We start from the raw sequence: 20,524 nt of genomic DNA on the forward strand, positions 1-20,524 counted from the left end.
GTGAGTTCAGACACAGCTTGGGAGGGCCTTTGAAGCTTGCAGCTGGAAAGTCAGGAACTTTTAGTTAGGGCTGAAAGGGCAAACAAAAAAAAATCAACATTTAAATGCTTCAGAACAGTGAAGTTCCAGGAAGCAAACCCTGTCTTAGCTAGAGTAGATTCTCTGTAACTCTATATTAATGTATGCTGAATTATTGCAGGATGTTTCACATACAGGTGCAAAAGTTGTCAATAGAGGCCTTGGTAACTTTTTTTTAAAACCAGGTCCATAATCCAAACCACTATATCTAAGATGAGAACATTAATAAGTATCAGCTATTTAAATTGGGACATTGGCCATATGAAATTTATTTGAAAAACTCTGAAGTTTCTGTATTTGAATTGTAGTTGGATATCTGATCTTACCACGGAAACTAAAAGTAAAAACATTAGCCAGTATGGACTGAAGCTTTCAAGTGAAGCCTGTCACAGATTTGGTTGCTCCTGCCTGTGAAACAAATCTCAAGCACTGCTAACTCTCCTCTCAGAAACAAATGGGCCAGAAGTCAGGAATTGCACCTTGCTTGACGACTAATGCACTGACCTGCTGCAGCTGTCCAGAGGGTGATCGGCTAGTGGAGGATCTAGATGACTCACTGAAATCTGGGTCATTTTGCAGCTCACACTAGATGTGGGCATCAAACCAGCACTCTGGCCAACTCTGAATGGGGAGGAATGAAGTTAACTGGCTCCGCAATAACTGGTGCTCAGAGCACTCTAGGGGATCACTGCCACTGCATAGATTGGATTTTCTTCTAAGCCATGTGGAGTGTTTCCACAAGGATAAATGAAAGTGAAAAAGGACTCTTGCACAGCCTCCTGAAGTCCCTTGGCTAGATTTTTCATTTTATTTTTGTCTAACTACCAAAGACATAGATCTTCCCATTGATCAGTATAAAGCTGGCATGTTGATCTTGGCAAGATTCCAAACTGCTCTCAAACAAAAGACAGATCAAAAGGTATTGTATGGCCAGCCTCCCTCTGAGTCACCAGCCTCAGCTATTGTAGCAATGCCCCAATTCACTGTGTTGGCACTTGGATACTGAAGCAATTCAAGGCTTTGCAACCAGTCCACTTCTCTTCAACGCTGATCAGTCACTATAAGTCTCACGCTGATCTCACTGAAAATGGCTGTACGTCAAATCTGCCACAACTTTTCAGGGTGGTTGCAGTGATAGGGCTGCAGATGTTTGTTGTCAGGAAGATTCTGCATGACAAAAGAAGATTATTCAGAATCAGTAGGACCTTATAGAGGGTGTCTTGTATTGTTGGTTGATGGTTCCTTTGCCTTGGCCATCTATAGTTCTCTAGATGTCTACTAGTATTCATCCAGTGAAGGGATATAAAGTGTTGAACTTCATTAGCTGAAGGTGGCCAAAGATGACTTTGGAACTGTCATTCAGTGTAGGTTTATTTTTTGCTCTGGATGGGTACAGGGTTCCTATATTGGGCAAACTTCCTTGATTCCATAGTAAAGGATGAAGGTAATTATAAACTTGTGTATGATCAGCCAGATCTCCTGAAACAACTGATTGCCAGCTCTTTTTTAAGTACTTCCAGATGCAGCACATGTTGTTCTCTCTTCCCTCTGCTGAGACACCCAACATAGGCCTCACTGCATTGCGCTGAAGGTCCATGATTGGTCTTCGCGCATATTGGTGACGTCATCTCTGCATTGATTTCTGGACCATTGTCTAGAATTTTTTAAAAACGTATTAAAGAAAATACCTTACAATTTAAAAATTCTGAAAATATTAAAATACGCCAGACCACTTAAAACTTAGGGAATTTCACTAAAACATTAAATTAATCAAAAATTAAATTGTCCTTTTCTCTTGCATCACCTTCAAATGTACATATCCAGTTTAATCTTTTTTTTCTCAACGCTGTGTCTCTTTATTATGACCACTTCAATGTGGTTTACTACTGTTGGTCTTTATTGATATATTACATCTTGGGGACCAGGCTGGCTGGTGGCGTAGTGGCGTGGTGACCATGCTCATTTGACCTCATTTGAGTTGCATTACGAGCAACTGGTAGTAAAGTGCAAAAGTTACCCAGGTCAGGGTCTTCAAAAGAACTCTGAAAGGGAAAAATAGAGATATTAAAGATGGAAATAGAGCTGTTTCCAAAAATGCAAGCAACGGAGTCGCTGTTAGGCGCGATTTTAGAAGAAAGCATGTCCTGGGTGATGGGTCTCCTTAATGATGGATACTGCACTTTTGAAGCATCATTTTTCAAAGGTAACCTCGATGCTAGGGAGGCTTATGCTCATGCAGTTGGCTAAGTTTACAATTTTCTGCAGCTTTTTCTGAACCTGTACAGTGGCACCCCATACCAGACTGTGAAGCAACCAGTTAAATACTCTCCATCTGTAGAAATTTGCGAGCGTCTTTGGTGACACACCAAATCTCTTCAACTAATGAAATACATTCACTGTAATGCCTTCTTTGTAATTGCATCAATATGTTAGGGCCATGTTAGATCTTCAAAGATGTTGACATTCTGGACCTTGAATCTGTTTATGCATTCCGCTGCTAATCCCTCAAGAAAGACTGGTACGTGTTCTTCTCGGCTTCTCCTTCCTAGTCCACAATCAATTCATTGGTCTTACTGTCATTGAGTGCAAGGTTGTTTGACATCATTCAACTAGCTGATCTATCTTGCTTCTCTACGTCTCCTCTTCACTACATGAAATTTTGCCAACAATATTTGTGTCATTGGAAAATTTATAGATGATATTTGAGCTGTGCCTAGCTACACAGTGACAGCCGTAGAGAGTAGAGCAGTGGGCTAAGCACCCATCCTTCAGATCTTCCAGTGTTGATTGACAGCAAAGAGGAGAGGTTATTTCCAACAATGGTCTCCCAGTGAAGAAGTCAAGGATCCAGTTGCAGAAGAAGGTATGGAAGCTCAGGATTTGGAGCTTGTTGATCAGAACTGAGAGCATGTTTGTGTAGAATACTAAGCTGTAATGAATACATAGTGGCCTGATAGAGGTCTTGGTGAGCCAAGGCTGAGTGGAGTGCCAGAGATTGCATCCACTGTAGACCTATTGTAGCATTAGGCAACTTGTAGTAGATCCAAGTCTTTGTTTATGTAGTTCATTATAGCCATGACCAACCTCTCAAAGACTTCATCACTGTAGATGTGAATAGAATTGGGCAATAATCTTTGAGGCAGATCACCCTGATCTTCTTGGGCACTGAAATGATTGTCGCCATTTTGAAGCAGGTGGGAATGTCTGACTGAATCAGTGAGATTGAAGATGTCCTTGAACACTCCAAAAGCACAGGTTTTCAGAGCCCTACCAGGTACATCAGCAGACCTGACATCCCACATTTCCTTTTCTTAATGCTTGTACATGACGATGGAGATGCAACAATGTTTTTTTTTTACTCCCTCATGTTGTGAGATGGATGCAAGAAATAAAAATTCTAATTGTCTTGAAAGATGCTCTGACATCAGCCTCTGAATCAAAGATCACAGGGTCAACGGGTGCAGGCAAGGATTTGCACAAATGTAGTTTTATTCTCCCTTTCAAATCATGCATAAAAGGTGAGCTGATCTGGGAGTGAAGCAGCACAATTGTTAAGTTTCACTTTGTAAAAAATAATGACCTGAAAACCCTGCCGGAGCTCACATGCATTTGATTCAGTCTCTCGCCTCAATTGGAATTGTTTTTTCACTCTTAAAATAGCCTTTCAAAGGTCATACCTGGACTTCTTGTATAGTTCTGGATCACCAATCTTGATTATCACAGAGTTGCCCCTCAGCAGACGTATGATTCTCCTGGTTCAGCCATGGATTTTGGTTTGGGTATATCTGGTATGTTCTCGAGGGCACACACTCGTTTCACACAGGCCTTGATGAAGTCTGTGACAACTGTTGCCTATTCATTCAGATTTGAAGATGAATCCCTGATTGTTTTCTAGTCGACTAATTCAAAAAGTCCTACAAGTGCTCCTCTGCCTACATGCAGTGAGTGGAAGTGCAGCCAGATAATTGGATTATATAAAGAGTGGCTGTGGGATGGCATGGTAGGCATTCTTGATGGTGGTATAACACTGGTCAAGTGTGTTGGCTCCACTAGTTCCACAGGTAATATGTCTGTGGTCGTTGTTCAGAAATTTCTTCTCAAGCTGGCCTGGTTGATATACCCTGCAATGACAGTGAAAGCATCAGGACGGACTGTTTTGTGTCCGCTGATTAAGATACTCAGCACCTCCGGTACCTGCCTGGCATTGTCCTAGGGTGGAATGTACACTGGTACCAGAATAATGGCAGAAAACTCCTTCAGCAGGTAAAAAGGGTAACATTTGGCTGCTAGCTATTCCAGGTAAATTTAGCAGGACTGAGACAGAACCACAATGTCTATACACCATGATGAGTTAATCATAAAGCTTACTCTACCTCCTCTACCTTTGAAAGACTGAGCTGACTTGTCTTTGTGGAGAATGGTGAAGCCATAGGGCTGCAGCGCTGTGTCTGAACTTGCAGGGCATAGCCATGTTTCCATGAAGCAAAGTACACAGCAGTTCCAGATGTCCCTCTGGCACATTGATCTTGCTCTGAGGTCTTCAATTTTATTTTCTGAAGACTGTACATTAACCAGCAGAATAGTTGGGCATGGGCTTTGGTGTTTCAATTGTATTAGTAGACACCGCAGTGTGCCACCTGCAATTCCATTGTCTTAAAGGGGAACTGTACTTGTGACCCAAGTGTGCCATCTTGAGGTTCGGTCAACTTGCGTGTTGATAGATTTTTTTAAAAACATCTTAAAATGATACTGCTTATTGAAGTACCCATTGCTGTGACTGGATTTCAACTGCAGTAGTCCTAAATGGGAATATTTGATGATTCACATTGGAGCTGCACACAAAGTGTCACCACTTATCAGCACTGGCCTACATTTACACTGTTAGCTCTACGATAGCTACTACTTTGTTTTCTAGTAATACTTAATGGCGGTGGCAGACCACCGCAAGGTGCATTACTGCCATCTACTGAGCATCACTCAAGCACACCAAATAATCTTACAGAAAGTTTTCCACCACTGTCCCTTTCACCTTTGTGTCACCACACCCCCACATAGTACTATGAACATTAAAATCTCCTGAACATTGGCTAGCAAACTTCCGGCATTCCATTATAAGATTTAAAAGGGGCAGGAAAAAAAAGGAGCAAACGTTAACAATCCTCTGTGAAGTCTGATTTATTTACTCCTCCTTGGATAGCATCATTAATAATTTCTAGAATTAAGTCTTTCATCACTAGTTTTTCTGCAACTTTTAATGTAATTTTAATTGTTTTGACCTACTTTTAGTTTGTGTTGTACAATTTATCACATCTGCCATGAAAGTTACATTTAGTTTATCAACAATTAAAGAATCCTTTCTTTAAAAAAAACATGGACTTTGCACTGTTTTGGATATTAATATTTACAGAGTCTTTTTGTACTTTCAGAAGGGCTTCTGCACATGATATGCCTATTTCCACCTGCACACATTGCACATCCACAGCTTTCTTATACACAGGAGACCCTGCATAAGCAGAGCTGTTATTCTTCACAATTACTACATTTTGGACTAATGCCTTCTTCACAATTATCATAATCATGTTCTCCAGCACTTCTACAACATGCATTTTACCCCTATACACAGCTGCTACGTGATCAAATTTCTGGCACTGAAAACATCTCCGAGGGGGAGGCACATAGACGAATTATGTAACTCATATAACCTAAATTAATCCTATCTGGCACCATTTCTCAATCAAATTCAATCAATACCAATAAGCTATCTGTTCTTGCTCCACCACAACACTCTTAAATACTTAAGATCTACAAGTTACAGTACTAAATTATTTTTACTATGTTTCATGAATATATCCGGAGGCACTCCTGTGATTACTCCTGAAAGCCATTATCATTCAATACAATTCTTTTATGTTACTTTCCTTCCTCCCGCAGCTTTTAACCCTAAAGATTTTTCAAATTACTTACTATCTTTACAAAATACTAAGAGTACCCCATCTCTCAAAAGTTTTGTGCCCACAATATCCAACACTTTATTTCAAATCCTTGGCTCTAATCAGATTGAAATCAGTGCACATTCAAAAACTCAAATACCTTAAACTCTTCCTTCATTTTAAATCCAGTCTATTACCTTCATAATTGGACAAGAAGCCACTACAATCCTCAATTCACTGCTTACTTTTCTATTTCCCAGAAAGCTGCCATTCACCTTCCTCTATACAATACCTAGCACTCAATACCATTACCTGGTCTCTACCTCTGTCTTCTTTGTCACTTCCTGACATTTCAACCCTTCTTCCTGCCTGACAGCAACTCCCAACAGCAGACTCAATCAACAATTCCACCTTACTCCCTCTCAGAATAATGTCAAGTCAACTCCAAAAGAATTACTTCAGCTTAACACTAATATTTATTTGCCTGCTCTCGATTTGATAATGAGCCAATCAACTACTAACTAACAATTTGCAGATGTGCCACTTTAAGGCTTATGTTAAGTGAAACTCACCCGAAAATCATGATTCTACCTCTCTTTTCACTTCAAGTTGTGTTCAGGAAAACATGGAGTGGAAAATAACACATTTTACATTTTTCAACTAAACTGAGGGAGTTATTTTGAAATTGTGGAAGGTGGGTTTGTGACTTTGTATTGCTTCCTAAATCCTTGAGATAAGGGAAATGTAATGAAGTTTTCTTGATTGGCAAAGGAGACATTGGTTGAATTTTTATCCAACTTTTGGGATGGTCCCCAGCAACCAGTTTAAAATAGCAGTACTTCATAAAGCAAAAATGAGTATTACACAGAAAATAACATAAAGAGGATAGATTTGTTTCTGAGACAAGTGCAAGCCTGGCCTTGAATTCAAATCACTGAGCATTTTTCATGAACTAGTTCTGATGGTTCATTGTATGACATTTTGGAAAGAGAAGACCAAATCATTTAGTCTCACTGATCAATGAGGAATAGGTAGCAGAGTGACTAAAATAGAACAAAGATAAAACTATCATAACACCCTAAAATGAAGAGAAACAAACATTGTTGGAATGCTTGCCATAATAACAGTTTCAAGTGATAATGAAATGGTGAATAAATTGGTACAGTGCATATAGAAATAAATATCCCTGTAAATTAATGTAAATCTTTTTGTTGCATGCAGAATTATAATAAGGGTATTTGCAAATCCAATTTGATGAAGAGATGTGGAATGTGGATTAAGAATGAAAAATGTAATGAGTTAATGATTTTATTGTGAAAACACAAGTGCTTTTGAAATGCAGCTGATGTGAAGAGTAACATTCTATAATTCTTTTGTGGCTGACCTTATAGTCTGATGGATGATAATAACTTCATCTGCTATAAAACATGAAGAAAGCAATGTCTAGCTTTTAAGTTCTTTTAAGCATTTTCTGGAAAATAGATGAGAATAGATTGAGGAACTGTCTGTAGCCTCTGGTGATGCTGTGCATTGGAATATCCGTAAGAGACAGTGATGCTCTCACAGAACATTTGTAGCAATTTGCAAGAGTATTTTGTGATGTATCCAAATCTCCTCAAACTCCTAAAGGCGTAGTGCCTCCTTCATGATTGCATCATTGTTTTGCACCCCAGGGCAGATAATCTGAGGTGTTGATACCTGGGAACATAATGCTGCTCTTTCTTTCCGCCACTGACCCTTCAATGAGGACTGATGTGTGTTCTCCCGACTTTTCCCTTCTGGAGTCCACAATCAGTTCCTTGGTTTTGCTGACATTGAGTGCAATGTTGTTGTTGTGACACGACTCAACTAGTTGATCTATCTCGTCAGCATCTGAGATTCTACCCGCAACAGTGATGTCATTAACAAGTTTATAGGTAGTGTTTGAACTGTGGTTAGTCACACATTTATGAGTATAGAGAAGTAGAGCAGTGGACTGAGCATGTATCCTTGAGGTGTGCCTATGTGGATTGTTTCTGATAAGGATATGTTGTTACTGATCCCTAACAATTGTGGTCTCACGATAAGGAAAAACTGAATAAGGATCCAGTTACAGAGGGTAGTAGAGAGGTCCGGGTTTTGTAATGTGTTGATTAATACTGAGGGGATGATGGTGCTGAACACTGAGCTGCAATTGATAAAACAGCAGACTGATGTATGTTTTACTGTTGTCTAGGAGCTTCAAAGCAGAGCGAAGAGCCGGTGAGAATGCATTTGCTGTTTACCTGTTGTGGCAGTAGGGAAATTGCAGTAAGTCTACATCCTTGTTCAGCCAGGCATTAACTCTAGCCATAACCAACCTCAAGAAGCACTACATTACTGTACATGTGAGAATTGCTGGTCAATTGTCATTGAGGCCACTCACCCTATGCTTCTTGGGCACCAATACAATGGCTGCCTTTTCGAAGCAAGGGGGAACCACAGACCACAGCAGTGAAAAGCTAAAGATGAGCTTCAAAACTCCAGCCAGTTGATCAGCAAGGGTTTTCAGTTCCTGGTTAGGTATACCAACAAGACCTGATGCCATGAGGGTTTTGGTTACAAAGTCTGCTTTATGTAAGATTAGCTGTGCTTTTTTATCATCGAAGCAAGGGCAAAGGATCAATTAGCTTTGTAGCAAACATAGCAATAAGAAAGCAGTACCAATACACCATTGTGTGGTGACTGGATATTGAGCTAACATCAGCTTAATATCTATTTATCACATGTACATCAAAACATGCAGTGAAATTCGTCATTTTCATGAGGACCAGCATACCTAAGGATGTGCTGGAGGTAGCCTGCACGTCTCGTCACATATTGTGGCGCCAACATAACATGTCTACAATGTTCCACTGGACAACACAAGTATCATCAACAGCAACAACTAAACTAAACTAAACAACAGCAAAGCAGGCCCCTTTGCTGTCCTTCCTGCCCACGAGTCCCGTGACAGGCAACCTCCAGGCCTCCATTGTCAGACTCACAGAATTCTCCTCCAGCTTTGGAACACCGATCCTGGATTTGACCCCGGCATATAGGCTTGCACAGATCTCCGATTCTGGTGACCCAAGCCCTCGTGACTGTTTTGGACCCTCATAACTCATTCTGGCCTTAACCTTGGGTCTTTGACCTTTAGGTTTCAACTTTCCGTTTTGCCCTTTGGACTTTGCTGGGTTTGATTTTTGGGCCTGTTCTTGGACATGGGTCAGCCATTCCTGCCCAGATTCTTCATTTACTGCCCCTGACCTCTAACTTTATATCATCCCTGTCCCTAACCCCTAACTGGACCCTTAATCACCCCCCCCCCCATTTCTCCAAGTGAATGGTTTTGACTAATTAAAACCTCTCCAACAACCATGAATAATTTAAGCTTGTCTCATTCTGCCCTTCTCTCTACTCACAGCTGCAAGTGCTCCATTGAAAAGAGTGGCTTGTGGACCCTGTGCCAGCTCTGTCCTGGCACAGGATCTGTGAGCAGATTCTCCAATGTAAACACCGGGGGATTTCAACAAATTTATGCTCCTGCCACTGGACTCCATGCTGACTCCAGCAGCGAGGAATACTGACAGCTGGAATCTGTCAGCAAGTTCTCACCCAAACTCACTGGCATTTACACGTCCCCTTGAATTTCTCTGTGAATGTTTCTATACTCTTTCATTTTTACTTGGAAACAGAGAACACACATGTAGTGGTACAGCTACCCATGGTTGCTTCATAGTATTTATAGTACCTCTAATGAATTGTCTTCAATCAGTACATTCATCCCACAAAAATGTGTGTTATGGCTGCATTAATCACATTTCACTCTTATATTTAAGACACCCTGATTTATTTCCGCATCTCCTCTATCAATGTAAGTGTTCGAGAAGGAAAGACTTGCATTTATAAAGCTGATTCGCATTGTAAGGACATCTAAAAGCAATTTAAAGTCTCTTTTGAAACATAGTTACTTCCCCCCCTGTAGAAAATGTTTAGACAATTTGCATTTCACAACCTCCCACATAAACAATTTGACTGAACTCAGATAATCTTAGTGATATGATTTGAAGTCTCCGTAATGTTCAGGAAAACAGGGGGAAAACTTGTTTCCTTTTCCTCAAAATAGTACATGAAATATCTAAAATCTATATAAGAGAACAAAGTTAAAATTGGGGCCAAGTTTATTGTCATATGTACTAGCTCATTTGTGCACAGTTGCAATGAAAAACTTGCAGCAGCATAGCATCATATAATCAACATTCTCAAAAATAATCATAAACTGTGCATAAAATTATAAGCAGTTTTTACAAGAATGCACAATTGGAACAAAAAAAAGTGCCAAGTCCATTTTAGTGCAAAGTAGTCAAAATGGAAATAGTGTTGCTAAACTGTAGTGATTACTGTTTCAAAGGTACACTTAATGTCAGAGAAACATATACAATACAAATCCTGAAATTCTTTTTCTACAGTTTTGCTGGTTGGTTCAAGAACCTAATAATTGAAGGGAAGTAGCTGTTCTTGAAACTGCTGGTGTGGGACTTAAGACTTCTATACCTTATGCCTGATTATGGCTACAAAAAGATGGCAATGGCCTGGATGGTGGGGATCTTTCTCGATAGGTATTGTGTTTTTGAGCCAGCACCTCCTGTAGATATCATAAATGGTGAGGAGGAATGTACCTGTGACCTATTCTCTGAAGCTTCTATACATTTGAATTGCTATACCAGACCATGATACAACCAGTCAGGATACTTGCACTGTATCTGTGAAAGTTTGTTAGGGTATTAGATGAAAGTCGTACCTACTTAACCTCCTAAGAAAGAGGCTGGTACACGTTTCTTCTGATTGCATCTATGTGCTGAGCTAAGGACAGGTCATCTGATTGGTTAATGTTCAAGAATTTAAAACTGCTGACTCTGTCACCCCTGCCTCCCATGTTGACTGCTGCATCTTCATCCTCCTCCTCCTTCCTGAAGTAAATGATTAGCTCTTTAGTTTAGCTGACGCTGAGGAAGATGTTGCTTTTCCTGCCCCACTCAACCCAGTGACCTATCTCGCTCCGTTAAGCTATCATCCTCACCTGTGATTTGTTCAATAACAAGCTGTTTTCTGCAGATTTGAAGACAGTACTGAAGCTGTGCTTAGCCACACTAGCACATATAGGGAGTATATATAGGCACATATATTCACATATAGGGAGTAGAGCAGGGAGCTAAACACTTAGCACTTGTGCTGATAAGCAGTGAGGAGGAGCTGTTACCGACCCTTGCTGACTGAAGTCTACTGATTAGGAAATTGAGTATCCAGTTGCAGTGGGAGATACGGAGGCCCAGGTCGTGAAACCTCAAAATAAGTTTGATGGGATAATTGTGTTGAACATTGAGCTGTCTTTGATGAATATCAGTCTGACATATGAAGAGCTGTTGTTCAGATAACTCAGAGCAAAGTGAACAGCCTAGCAAATTGGACAGATCCAGCTCACCTCTGAGGCCACATATCAGAACCAACTGCTCAAAGCACTTAATTATTGTTGATATAACCATCAGAATACCAGATGGCAGTCATTGAGCCAGCCCACTCTTCTTGGGCACTGGTACAATAGATGCCTTTTTAAACTAGATAGGAAACTCAGACCACAGAAGTGAGAAGTTGATTCTGACCATACATCATTCATCCAGTGGGCCTGCACAGATCCTTAGTACTCATTCTGGTATGCTGTCTGACCAGAATCCTTTTGTGGATTCACCCTCTTAAAAGATGCCCAGACATCAGCCTCAGAGACTGAAATTACATCTGGAGATGTGGGGAATTGTGTGGGTCTGTCATAGTTCTCCCTAACAAGTCATTAACAGAATGGATTGAGCTCATCCCAGAGTGATGGATCATCTACCTGATCTTGTCGTATAGACTGTTATATTGTGCAAGCACTGCCACAGCTGAGGAGGCTAGCTTTACTTCTGACAGTGTTGCAACATTAGCAGTCTGCCTGCTTGCCATCAACTGTTCGTTCCTCTGATTCAACGTCATCCTTTTTTAGGATTCAATTGGTATGTGTTTAGCTCTTCGCTCCATCCAACAACTCTTCCTTGCTGCCAAAGCCTGCAGAGTTAAGAAGTGCAGAGCCCCAGTGTATTGTCAGATGTTGAACTCTGCTCCCTTCCTTACTAGCGCTAAATTACCAAACTCGTGCTCTTTTATTCTGCTCTGTTCCCTACCTCCCCTATCACCCTGTACACCGCTGAAAGCCAGGCCTTCCTTAGTCATACTGTGGTGACTTGAGTCATGGAGTTAACAAGCTAAACAGCCATTCTTATGCAGTTTTACAGCCTTGCTTTTTGCTCCCTGCAAGCACATTTATGATAAGGTTTTCACCGACAGTTCCTGGAATTGTTTCATTGTCCTGTCCAGGAATCTGTGCCTGTCCTTTGCTGCCTTTCTGCTTCCTTCTCTGCGAGTGTAACTATCTTCATACTGAAAACAACAAGGAACTACAAATGCTGGAGGTTTCAAATAAAAACAGAAGATGTTGGAAATGCTTAGCTGGTCAAGTTGCATCTGTGGGAAGGGAAACATGTTTCAGGTCAAAGGCTCTTGGTGAAACTGAGGAGCAGGTGAATGGAGCAAAAAGAGTGTTGCAGAGTAAAACCAGAGGGACCATGGAGATAAGCTTTAAACAAGGTCAACTGGTTAATGTCTGAATGGAATTAGTTAACATGAACCACAAAGCAGACAAAAGAATATAGCAGGTGTGAAATGCGGAGCTTGCAGGCAATCCCAAGAGTCTGGTTCGACATATCCCCATTGCTTCCCCTTCTCATTCCCACTCTGACCTATCAGTCTGTCGCTTCATGTTGCTATCACAGTGAAGCCCATTACAAGATTGAGTGGAACAACATTTCATTTTCTGTTTTGGCATGTTGCAGTCTTGTGTACTTGACATTTAGGTGTACAACTGCTGGTGACTTGTTTTCTGTCTGTATAAGCTACACTTCTATAATACTGCCTCAGCTTGTTTGTTATTTTCTCGCCCTTTTTACTTTTCTGAGTCTTCCATTGTGACATACTGACCCTCTGTATTTGCTAGCCTATGTTCTTTACCCCAGGTTCCCATTCTCTATCTGTTGCCATTCACTCATTGAGCAAATAATCCTGTTTACATCTTATTCCCACGGTCACCTTGGTTTCACTGCATCATGTTTCCTCTCCCTCCCCACAGTTTAACAAGGTCCTTTTAATTCTTTCCCAGTTTTGAAGAAGAGGCTGCAACCTGAAACATTAACACTGTTTTTCTTCCCACAGATGGGTTCCAACTGGCAGAGTAGTTCCAGTCTTTATTTAAGACAATCCCCTTTGAATGGGATTTTGGTCCCCCTTTTAAAGTCTTCACTTTTATTACCTTAGCTCAAAAGATATTGTAGTCCTCTCTTGAAAAGTATTTACATTTGCCTCTAATAATATTAAGACTTAAAGCTCATAGGAGTATAATTTTTTTTGACATGTAACTCAACTGCATTTAGAAAATGTGCTTATTATCAGAGTGGTTTTATTATTTCGGAAAAGGACTATAACCCCTTTAAAAATGTATACTATATTTGTTTAATAATGATAATATTATTGATCCCAAGAGAGAAATTCTTTTGTTACAGCAGCAACATTTAAAATACACCTAGTAGTGTGCTAACTAATAATAAATACAGAATAATAATGATTAAAATAGTAATAATATTAAAATAGTGTACCAATATGCAATTATAATGTACTAAATAGTAAAGCAGAGACTATTGTACTATGATGTGTGTTGCACAGAGATGAACTGTTGTATATGCTTATTGCATTTGGCAGGATAGATTTTCTGTAATGATCCTTGTGACAGCAGGACTGAATGAGTCTGTTTGAAAAGGTACTTCTCTGCTTATTCAATAGGTCATTGAGAGGATGTTCCAGATTGTCCATAATGGATAACAGTTTGCTTAATGACCTCCTCTCCACCACTAACTCAGAAGAGTCCAGGTTGTAGCCAAGGACAGCTCCACCCTTTCTGATGAGTTTAGTCTTTTTGCATCACCAGAACCGATGCTGCTCCCCCAACATAAAGCCGCAAAGAAGACTGCACTCACTACAACAGACTGGTAAAAGATCTCCAACATCCTGTTGCACACAGATCTCAGGATCTCAGCTCCCTGAGAAAGCAGAGAATGCTCATCCCCTTCTTGTAAACAGCTTTGGTGTTTAGGAGGGTAAAAGCTCAGGACAGTAAGCTCCAGGGTCACAATATTCAGGCCTTACAATAAAATTTCCAAATTTCCACCAGTTTTTGGTGTTGCTTACTTCGTGTTTTTCAACCACGCAGTGTAGCTGCACTTGTAGCAAGATTGGACAAATGCATCCAAGTGTATCACTAAATATCAGTATTATATTTTAAAAGACCATTTGACAGAACTGAAGTACTTCAAAACAAGAAAAACCGAATGAGAAATTACTAAAAAATTTAATATACACATATATATTCATTCAGACTGGCTTTGCTGCTCCGAGCATGAAATTGTAAAGAATCTCATTTCCTGAGTGTTTCAGGGTCAGCTGCCCATCCATAAAGCAGTTAACAGATGGGATATGTTTTCTCAAAAAGAGAAAATGTCGGGATGATGGAAGGTCTTGTTAGAGTAATGATGAAGGAACTATTTCCACTAGCAAAGGACACAAGAACTAACAGGCACAAAGATAGGATAATTTATCAATAAGTTAAATTCAGTAGAAACTTCTTTACCCAAACAGCAGGTGGAATGTGGACATTCAAACATTAGTCAATATAACAAATGATTGGATAACACGTAAGGTAGAGAAAAAATTGAAGAATACACTTAGTGGCCCTATATTATGTACACCTGTACATCTGTGTGTTGATACAGATATCTAATTAGTCAATCATGTGACAGCAATTCAATGTATAAAAGCATGCAGACATGGTCAAGAGATTCAGTTATTGATCAGACCAAACATCAGAATGAGGAAGAAATCTGATCTAAGTGACTTTAACCATTGGAATGATTGTTGGTGCCAGGTGGGGTGGTATGAGTGTCATAGAAACTGAAGATCTCCTGGCATTTTCACACACAGTCTCTAGAGTTTACAGAGAATAGTACAATAAAGCAACAAAACATCTAGTTAGCAAGTGGTTTGTGGGCAAAAAGGCCTTGTTAACATGAGGAGAATGGCCAGACTGGTTCAAGCTGACAAGTAACTCAAATAACCATGTGTTACAACAGTAGTATGCAGAAGAGCATCTTTAAATGTACATAATGCCAAATCTTGAAGTAGATGGGCTACAGCAGAAGGAGGCCAAGAACAAGATCAAAACTGTGTACCTTCTGTACCTAATAAAGTGGACACTGAGTGTATATTGATAGGACGATGTTGCAAGTGAAGGATTCAAAAATTTTTGTCCCAAATGGCACAAATAAAAGTACAAGTTTCAAAATTCCTAGCCCATGAAGTTAAAAACAGAGACATCAGTGAGACCTGAACAAGATTAATGAATGGATTAAATTGCTAAAGCCATTCAGCAGAAAAATAGCAGGAAACTGAACCGATTGGAGCTTGCCGTTTATTCATAATATGCAGCATCTGGAGGCTGGATGCAGAGCGGCCATGCCTCTGACTTCAATGTTTAAAACCAGTGGAGATAATTTTAGCGAATAGTATAAGATGTTTCGGACTGCTTATACACTCAGGGTCATGAACCTGTAGAACTCTCTACCGCAGAAGACTTTGGAGGCCAAGTAATTGAAGGAGTAAATGGATGTGGAAACCATAGAAAGGGTGCAGAGGAGATTTATAAGGATGTTGCCTGGATTGGGGAGCATGCCTTATGAGAATAGGTTGAGTGAACTCAGCCTTTTCTCCATGGAGCAATGAAGGATGAGAGGTGATCTGATAGAGGTGTACAAGATGATGAGAAGCATTGATTGTGTGGATAGTCAGAGGCTTTTCCCCAGGCTGAAATGGCTAACATGAGAGGGCATAGTTTTAAGGTGCTTGGAAGTATGTACAAAGGAGATATTAGGGATAAGTTTTTCATGCAGAGAGTGGTGACTGCATAGAATGGGCTATCAGCGACAGTGGTGGAGGCTGATACAATAGGGTCTTTTAAGAGGCTCCTGGATAGGTACATGGAGCTTAGAAAAATAGAGGGCTATGGGTAACCCTAGGTAATTTCTAAGGTAAGGACATGTTCGTCACAGCTTTGCGGGCCGAAGGGTCTGTATTGTGCTCTAGGTTTTCTATGTTTCTAATAGGGTACATGGAGCTTAGAAAAATAAAGGGCTATGCGGTAAAGTAATTCTAGGCAGTTTCTAGAGAAGGTTACATGGTCGGCACAAAATTGTGGGCCGAAGAGCCTGTAATGTGCTGTAGATTTCTATGTTCTATTTCCAGATACAAAGGGTTGTAAAGGTAATGGTGCAGGCCTACTCCTACTACTACTGTCCTGTATCTCTATTTTTCTGAGAAAAGCAAATATATATATTCTGCCCATTGATCACAACTCCAGCCTGAATGGATCCCACCCCACCTGCCTAAACATGTTGCACCAAAGTCTAATGGGTTTGTTCATATGCCGCTAAAATCCTTCGATCCTCCTCCCATGATGTCACCTTCTCTCTATTTCCTACCTTCTAAATCACTTCTCCTGCATAGTCCCCACACTTGCTTTTCAATGCAACCTGAAGAGATCCCTCTAACAGTGCTTGACACTCTTCTGCTGGCTCTGCTTGTGACTGCCTTTGCCAACCTGAGCATAGCAGGCAGCAGTCCACCATGGATGCGTAGATTGGGGTTGAGTGTCTCTTCAAAGGGCAAAGCCATAATAACAATGCCATAAGACAATTTCTTGGCAGTGAATCCTCACCAATGACTATCGCAGACCATTTGGGCCTAATTTGAACTGACCTGTGTCAGAATGAGAATTGCTCGAGGATTGCTACACATTCACTTCCTGCTACTTGCTGAACCATATGCACCGTTACTTTTCAACTTCCTCTTTGTTCTTTCCATGCCTGAGGATTTTAGCAGTTTATCCAGCTAAATGCTAATCCAGCCTGTTATTTTGCCAAAATGAAGTATTAATGTAGGCCAAGAGTCTTGTGAGTTACAGGTACATCACCACCAAGGGCCATCCCATCCTTCTCTAATGCACACCCCCAAATATAACGTCACTAATTATTATTCAGCTGAGATCCTCCAACTTTGCACAAGCAGGATGTCTTCTTGCTTTAAAGTATATAGAGACTGGGGAGCTCCAAATAATTATATAGAAAATCAAGTTATTTTTTAACTCCAGCAGCACTTTAAATTAGACAAGTCAAAATTATCACAATGGTTTAGCAGCTAAAAGATTCTTTCACCTCAATTCAATTTCAGCAAATCCATCTTATCTCATCAGTAAAGCATTTGATTCTGTATTTTCTATCTTATGTGTCCAGCAGCCATTCTTACAATAATAATCAGTTGTCTTGTTCTATTCACAGCTGCCTAATTTTATCAACACCACCCTTCCGCCACACGAGCAGGTGACAGCCCAGGAGATCGACAACTATTTTCGCCAAGAGTTAATCTACAAGAGAAATGAAAGAATGGGCAAGAGGGTGACAGAGCTTTTGGAGGCAAACCCAGATAAAAGTTTTTTCTTTGCATTTGGAGCAGGTATGTAGAATGATCCCTTATCCCTCAGGGGTCTTGACTCATTCATCAAATAGTTGGATACTTTGTCATTCTGTCCATTCCCAGTTCTTAAAGATGTGCATTCATGGGGTCATGTATTGGGGATGTTGATGTCCAATGCTCTATTCTTTAAACAAGCCCTCCTATATGGCTGTGTTAAACAGGTGAGTAAACAGCGGTTGATGGTCACCTTTTCCATCAGATCCTTTTTAATGAATCCATAACCATTGCCTCCAAGAGTTTAATTTGAGAAAAGCTTTTCAAATCAACTATTTTCCTGAATTATTATTAGGCATTATTATAATATAATTCTTCTGATATGTATTGATTATTTAATTGATGGAGAAGGAAAGTTTTTTAGTTGAAGAACTCATACAAAAAACTTTTCTAAAAAAGATATTACTCTGTTATTTCTAATGTTAACCAAATTGTATTGCTTCTTGAAGTCAATCTATTGAAATAAAGTGAAATGAAAATGCAGAGAAAGAGGTGAAATGAAATTGCAATCATTTAATATTTGATTTTGATCAAATGGGCTACTCCCACTCACTAGCAAGTAGATTGTCTGTTTGAAGTGTAACATATTCATGAAAACATGTTGGGTTTCCTCAGGGTGAGTCCCAGAACATGCTCAATGTGATTATTGTGTTTGCAGTGAAACAATCCTCTCCACCTCAGCACAATTTACTCAGTATGTATGTTTGCCATGCATCTTTCCTTGGAGAATCTGCACTTGGCAGACTTACTATTTTGTGAATGGTGTAATCACTAATTCCCAGAGCAGCAATGATGATTTAAAGTTTGCTGCTATGTTGAACACCATTGTTGCTATTGGTAACAGCTGATGACATTCCAAGCTGCTATTCTGACACCACTCTTCACCATTCTCCTCAGTGATCTCAGTCTGTTGGTTTTCTCTGAACAATATGAACACCTCTCCAACAGCAAGTCACTCATCCTCCCCAGAGTACCAAAAGTCAGTAAGGAGAGAAATCCTGGGAAAGGTGGAATTTTGAAGAAAGGAATGGGGAAACCAAACAACTATGGTATATTCATCCTAGCAAAGTCTTAGAACACAATTTTGTCATTGCTAGCACTCTGTTTCATCAGAGAAACAGCAATTCTCACAGAAACACCCAAGAATAGGTATACGTTTGCCTCCATTTTTGAGCGAGAAACTGCAAGGATATTCACATGCACATCTGGAGCCAATATTTGCTGGACCTAGGATGACTGCTTTATTGTGCTTTATGCCTTCCCTTAACAACGTGTATTAACTAAGGAACTTCTGTGCAATACTGAGATACTAAGAGGAAAGAAACAGCTTTTCAAAAGACCTCAAAATAAACTGCAAATTTTTATCTTCTCAGTTGTCCTGTGAATTCTTTCTACGTTTTGAGATATTTTTTTCTTGTGGAAAATTTGGCTGCTAATTTCAAAAAGTAAATGCATTTATGTGATGAAATGTTCCCCCTTTGCAAATCGCATAGGGAATTTTCCTGTCAGGCAGCATTGAAAGGAAATGAAACTTGTCTTCTCATTAATATTAATTAAGTGACTTTCAAAGGAAAGCATGAGGTAGATTGGAAAAAGTAATTTCTGGCAACACATTAAATTAATCTGGTAGATATTTGTAAGTGTGGAATGCACATACCTCAGCATCACAGTTTTTAGTTAAGATAAAATCCTAAGTGGGGACAAAAAGCAAAATAAAGCATTCCCTATATCCTAACAAATAATACTTATGCTATAGGGGCTCTGCTTCTGCTTTAAGTTCCACAATAATATCTGGATTAAGTTATTGTAGGAACTCCTTCATGTCAATAGCAAGAGACAAATTGCAGCAAATTGTGAATAGGTGCTTTAACTATTGCACGTTCACACTGGCTTGTGTAAAGCTCATTATGTAAAGGTAATGGGACTGATGCAGAGCAGGTTCTGAATGCTCAGCTATGGATATGACAGTGGTAACTGATGCCTCTGAAGGTGGACATTTACTTTGCACTGTGCAGGTATGGTTGATAAAACATGCCCCCAACTCTCCTTGATGTAATGGGCAAAAGTGCCTGCATCAGACTTGAACATGTGGTGTTGTAATTTTATAGTACTGACATTAACTTGTCTATATTCTAATCCATTTGCTGGCACCACACTGATGTTAATCTTGACATTTTATTTATCTATATTTCATCGAAGTGCTGCATCACAATCAACAATCTATAAGTTAAAAATATTGCCAAAAAAAAAGCAATTATGGCTGAGGGACTCCGGATGTGCACAAACACAAATATTTATTAGGGGTTTTCCAGGGCTTTTAAATTGAGTTGTGGAATTTTTTTACTGACTGGCACTGGGGCCAATGTTAGCATTTTCATGTGTTTTATCACAAACTGCTAGCAGCCAGGAAATTATGACTATTAGACATATTTTCAAATAACTATTTGACTTATATTTTCATGCAGTCCTGTAACAGAGAACGTATGTTTCCCAACATTATGCTTCTGAGAAATACAGATGGGCTTTGATACTCTAACTTAACTCAAAAGGATATATTAAACTAAATGTGTTGATTCCTGTAAACACATCAATTACTATTTCATTGCGGCTTAGTGCCAGCTCGCAGTAGGGGTTTGATAAATGATAACATTGAAAGAGATGGAGAAGATTAATACCTAAAAGGCGCGTGTTACTTAATAAAAAGGGAGGCTTTGAATTGTAGTTGCAGAGATTTAAGAGGGACAGGGAATTTTATGATGGTGTTGAAAGTTCATTTGACATTCCCTCAGATCTCAAATATC

The 20,524-nt window shown here is 39.8% G+C and overlaps 1 protein-coding gene across 4 annotated transcripts in view; it reads left to right on the forward strand.

The window, feature by feature from the left end:
* LOC132401920 (metalloprotease TIKI2-like) overlaps positions 1–20,524 on the forward strand; it is a 423,581-nt gene that overhangs the window by 212,869 nt on the left and 190,188 nt on the right. For all 4 annotated transcript variants that reach the window (XR_009514745.1, XR_009514746.1, XR_009514747.1 and 1 more), the window contains exon 4: positions 17,534–17,708. Coding sequence is in view for 1 of the 4 variants with exons in the window: in XM_059984269.1 (XP_059840252.1) it covers positions 17,534–17,708 (175 nt within the window). In the remaining 3 variants the exon portion in view is untranslated. The remainder of the gene's footprint in view (positions 1–17,533; positions 17,709–20,524) is intronic.

The sequence above is a fragment of the Hypanus sabinus genome, chromosome 11 (assembly GCF_030144855.1).
Source record: "Hypanus sabinus isolate sHypSab1 chromosome 11, sHypSab1.hap1, whole genome shotgun sequence".
Classification (NCBI taxonomy): Eukaryota; Metazoa; Chordata; class Chondrichthyes; order Myliobatiformes; family Dasyatidae; genus Hypanus; species Hypanus sabinus.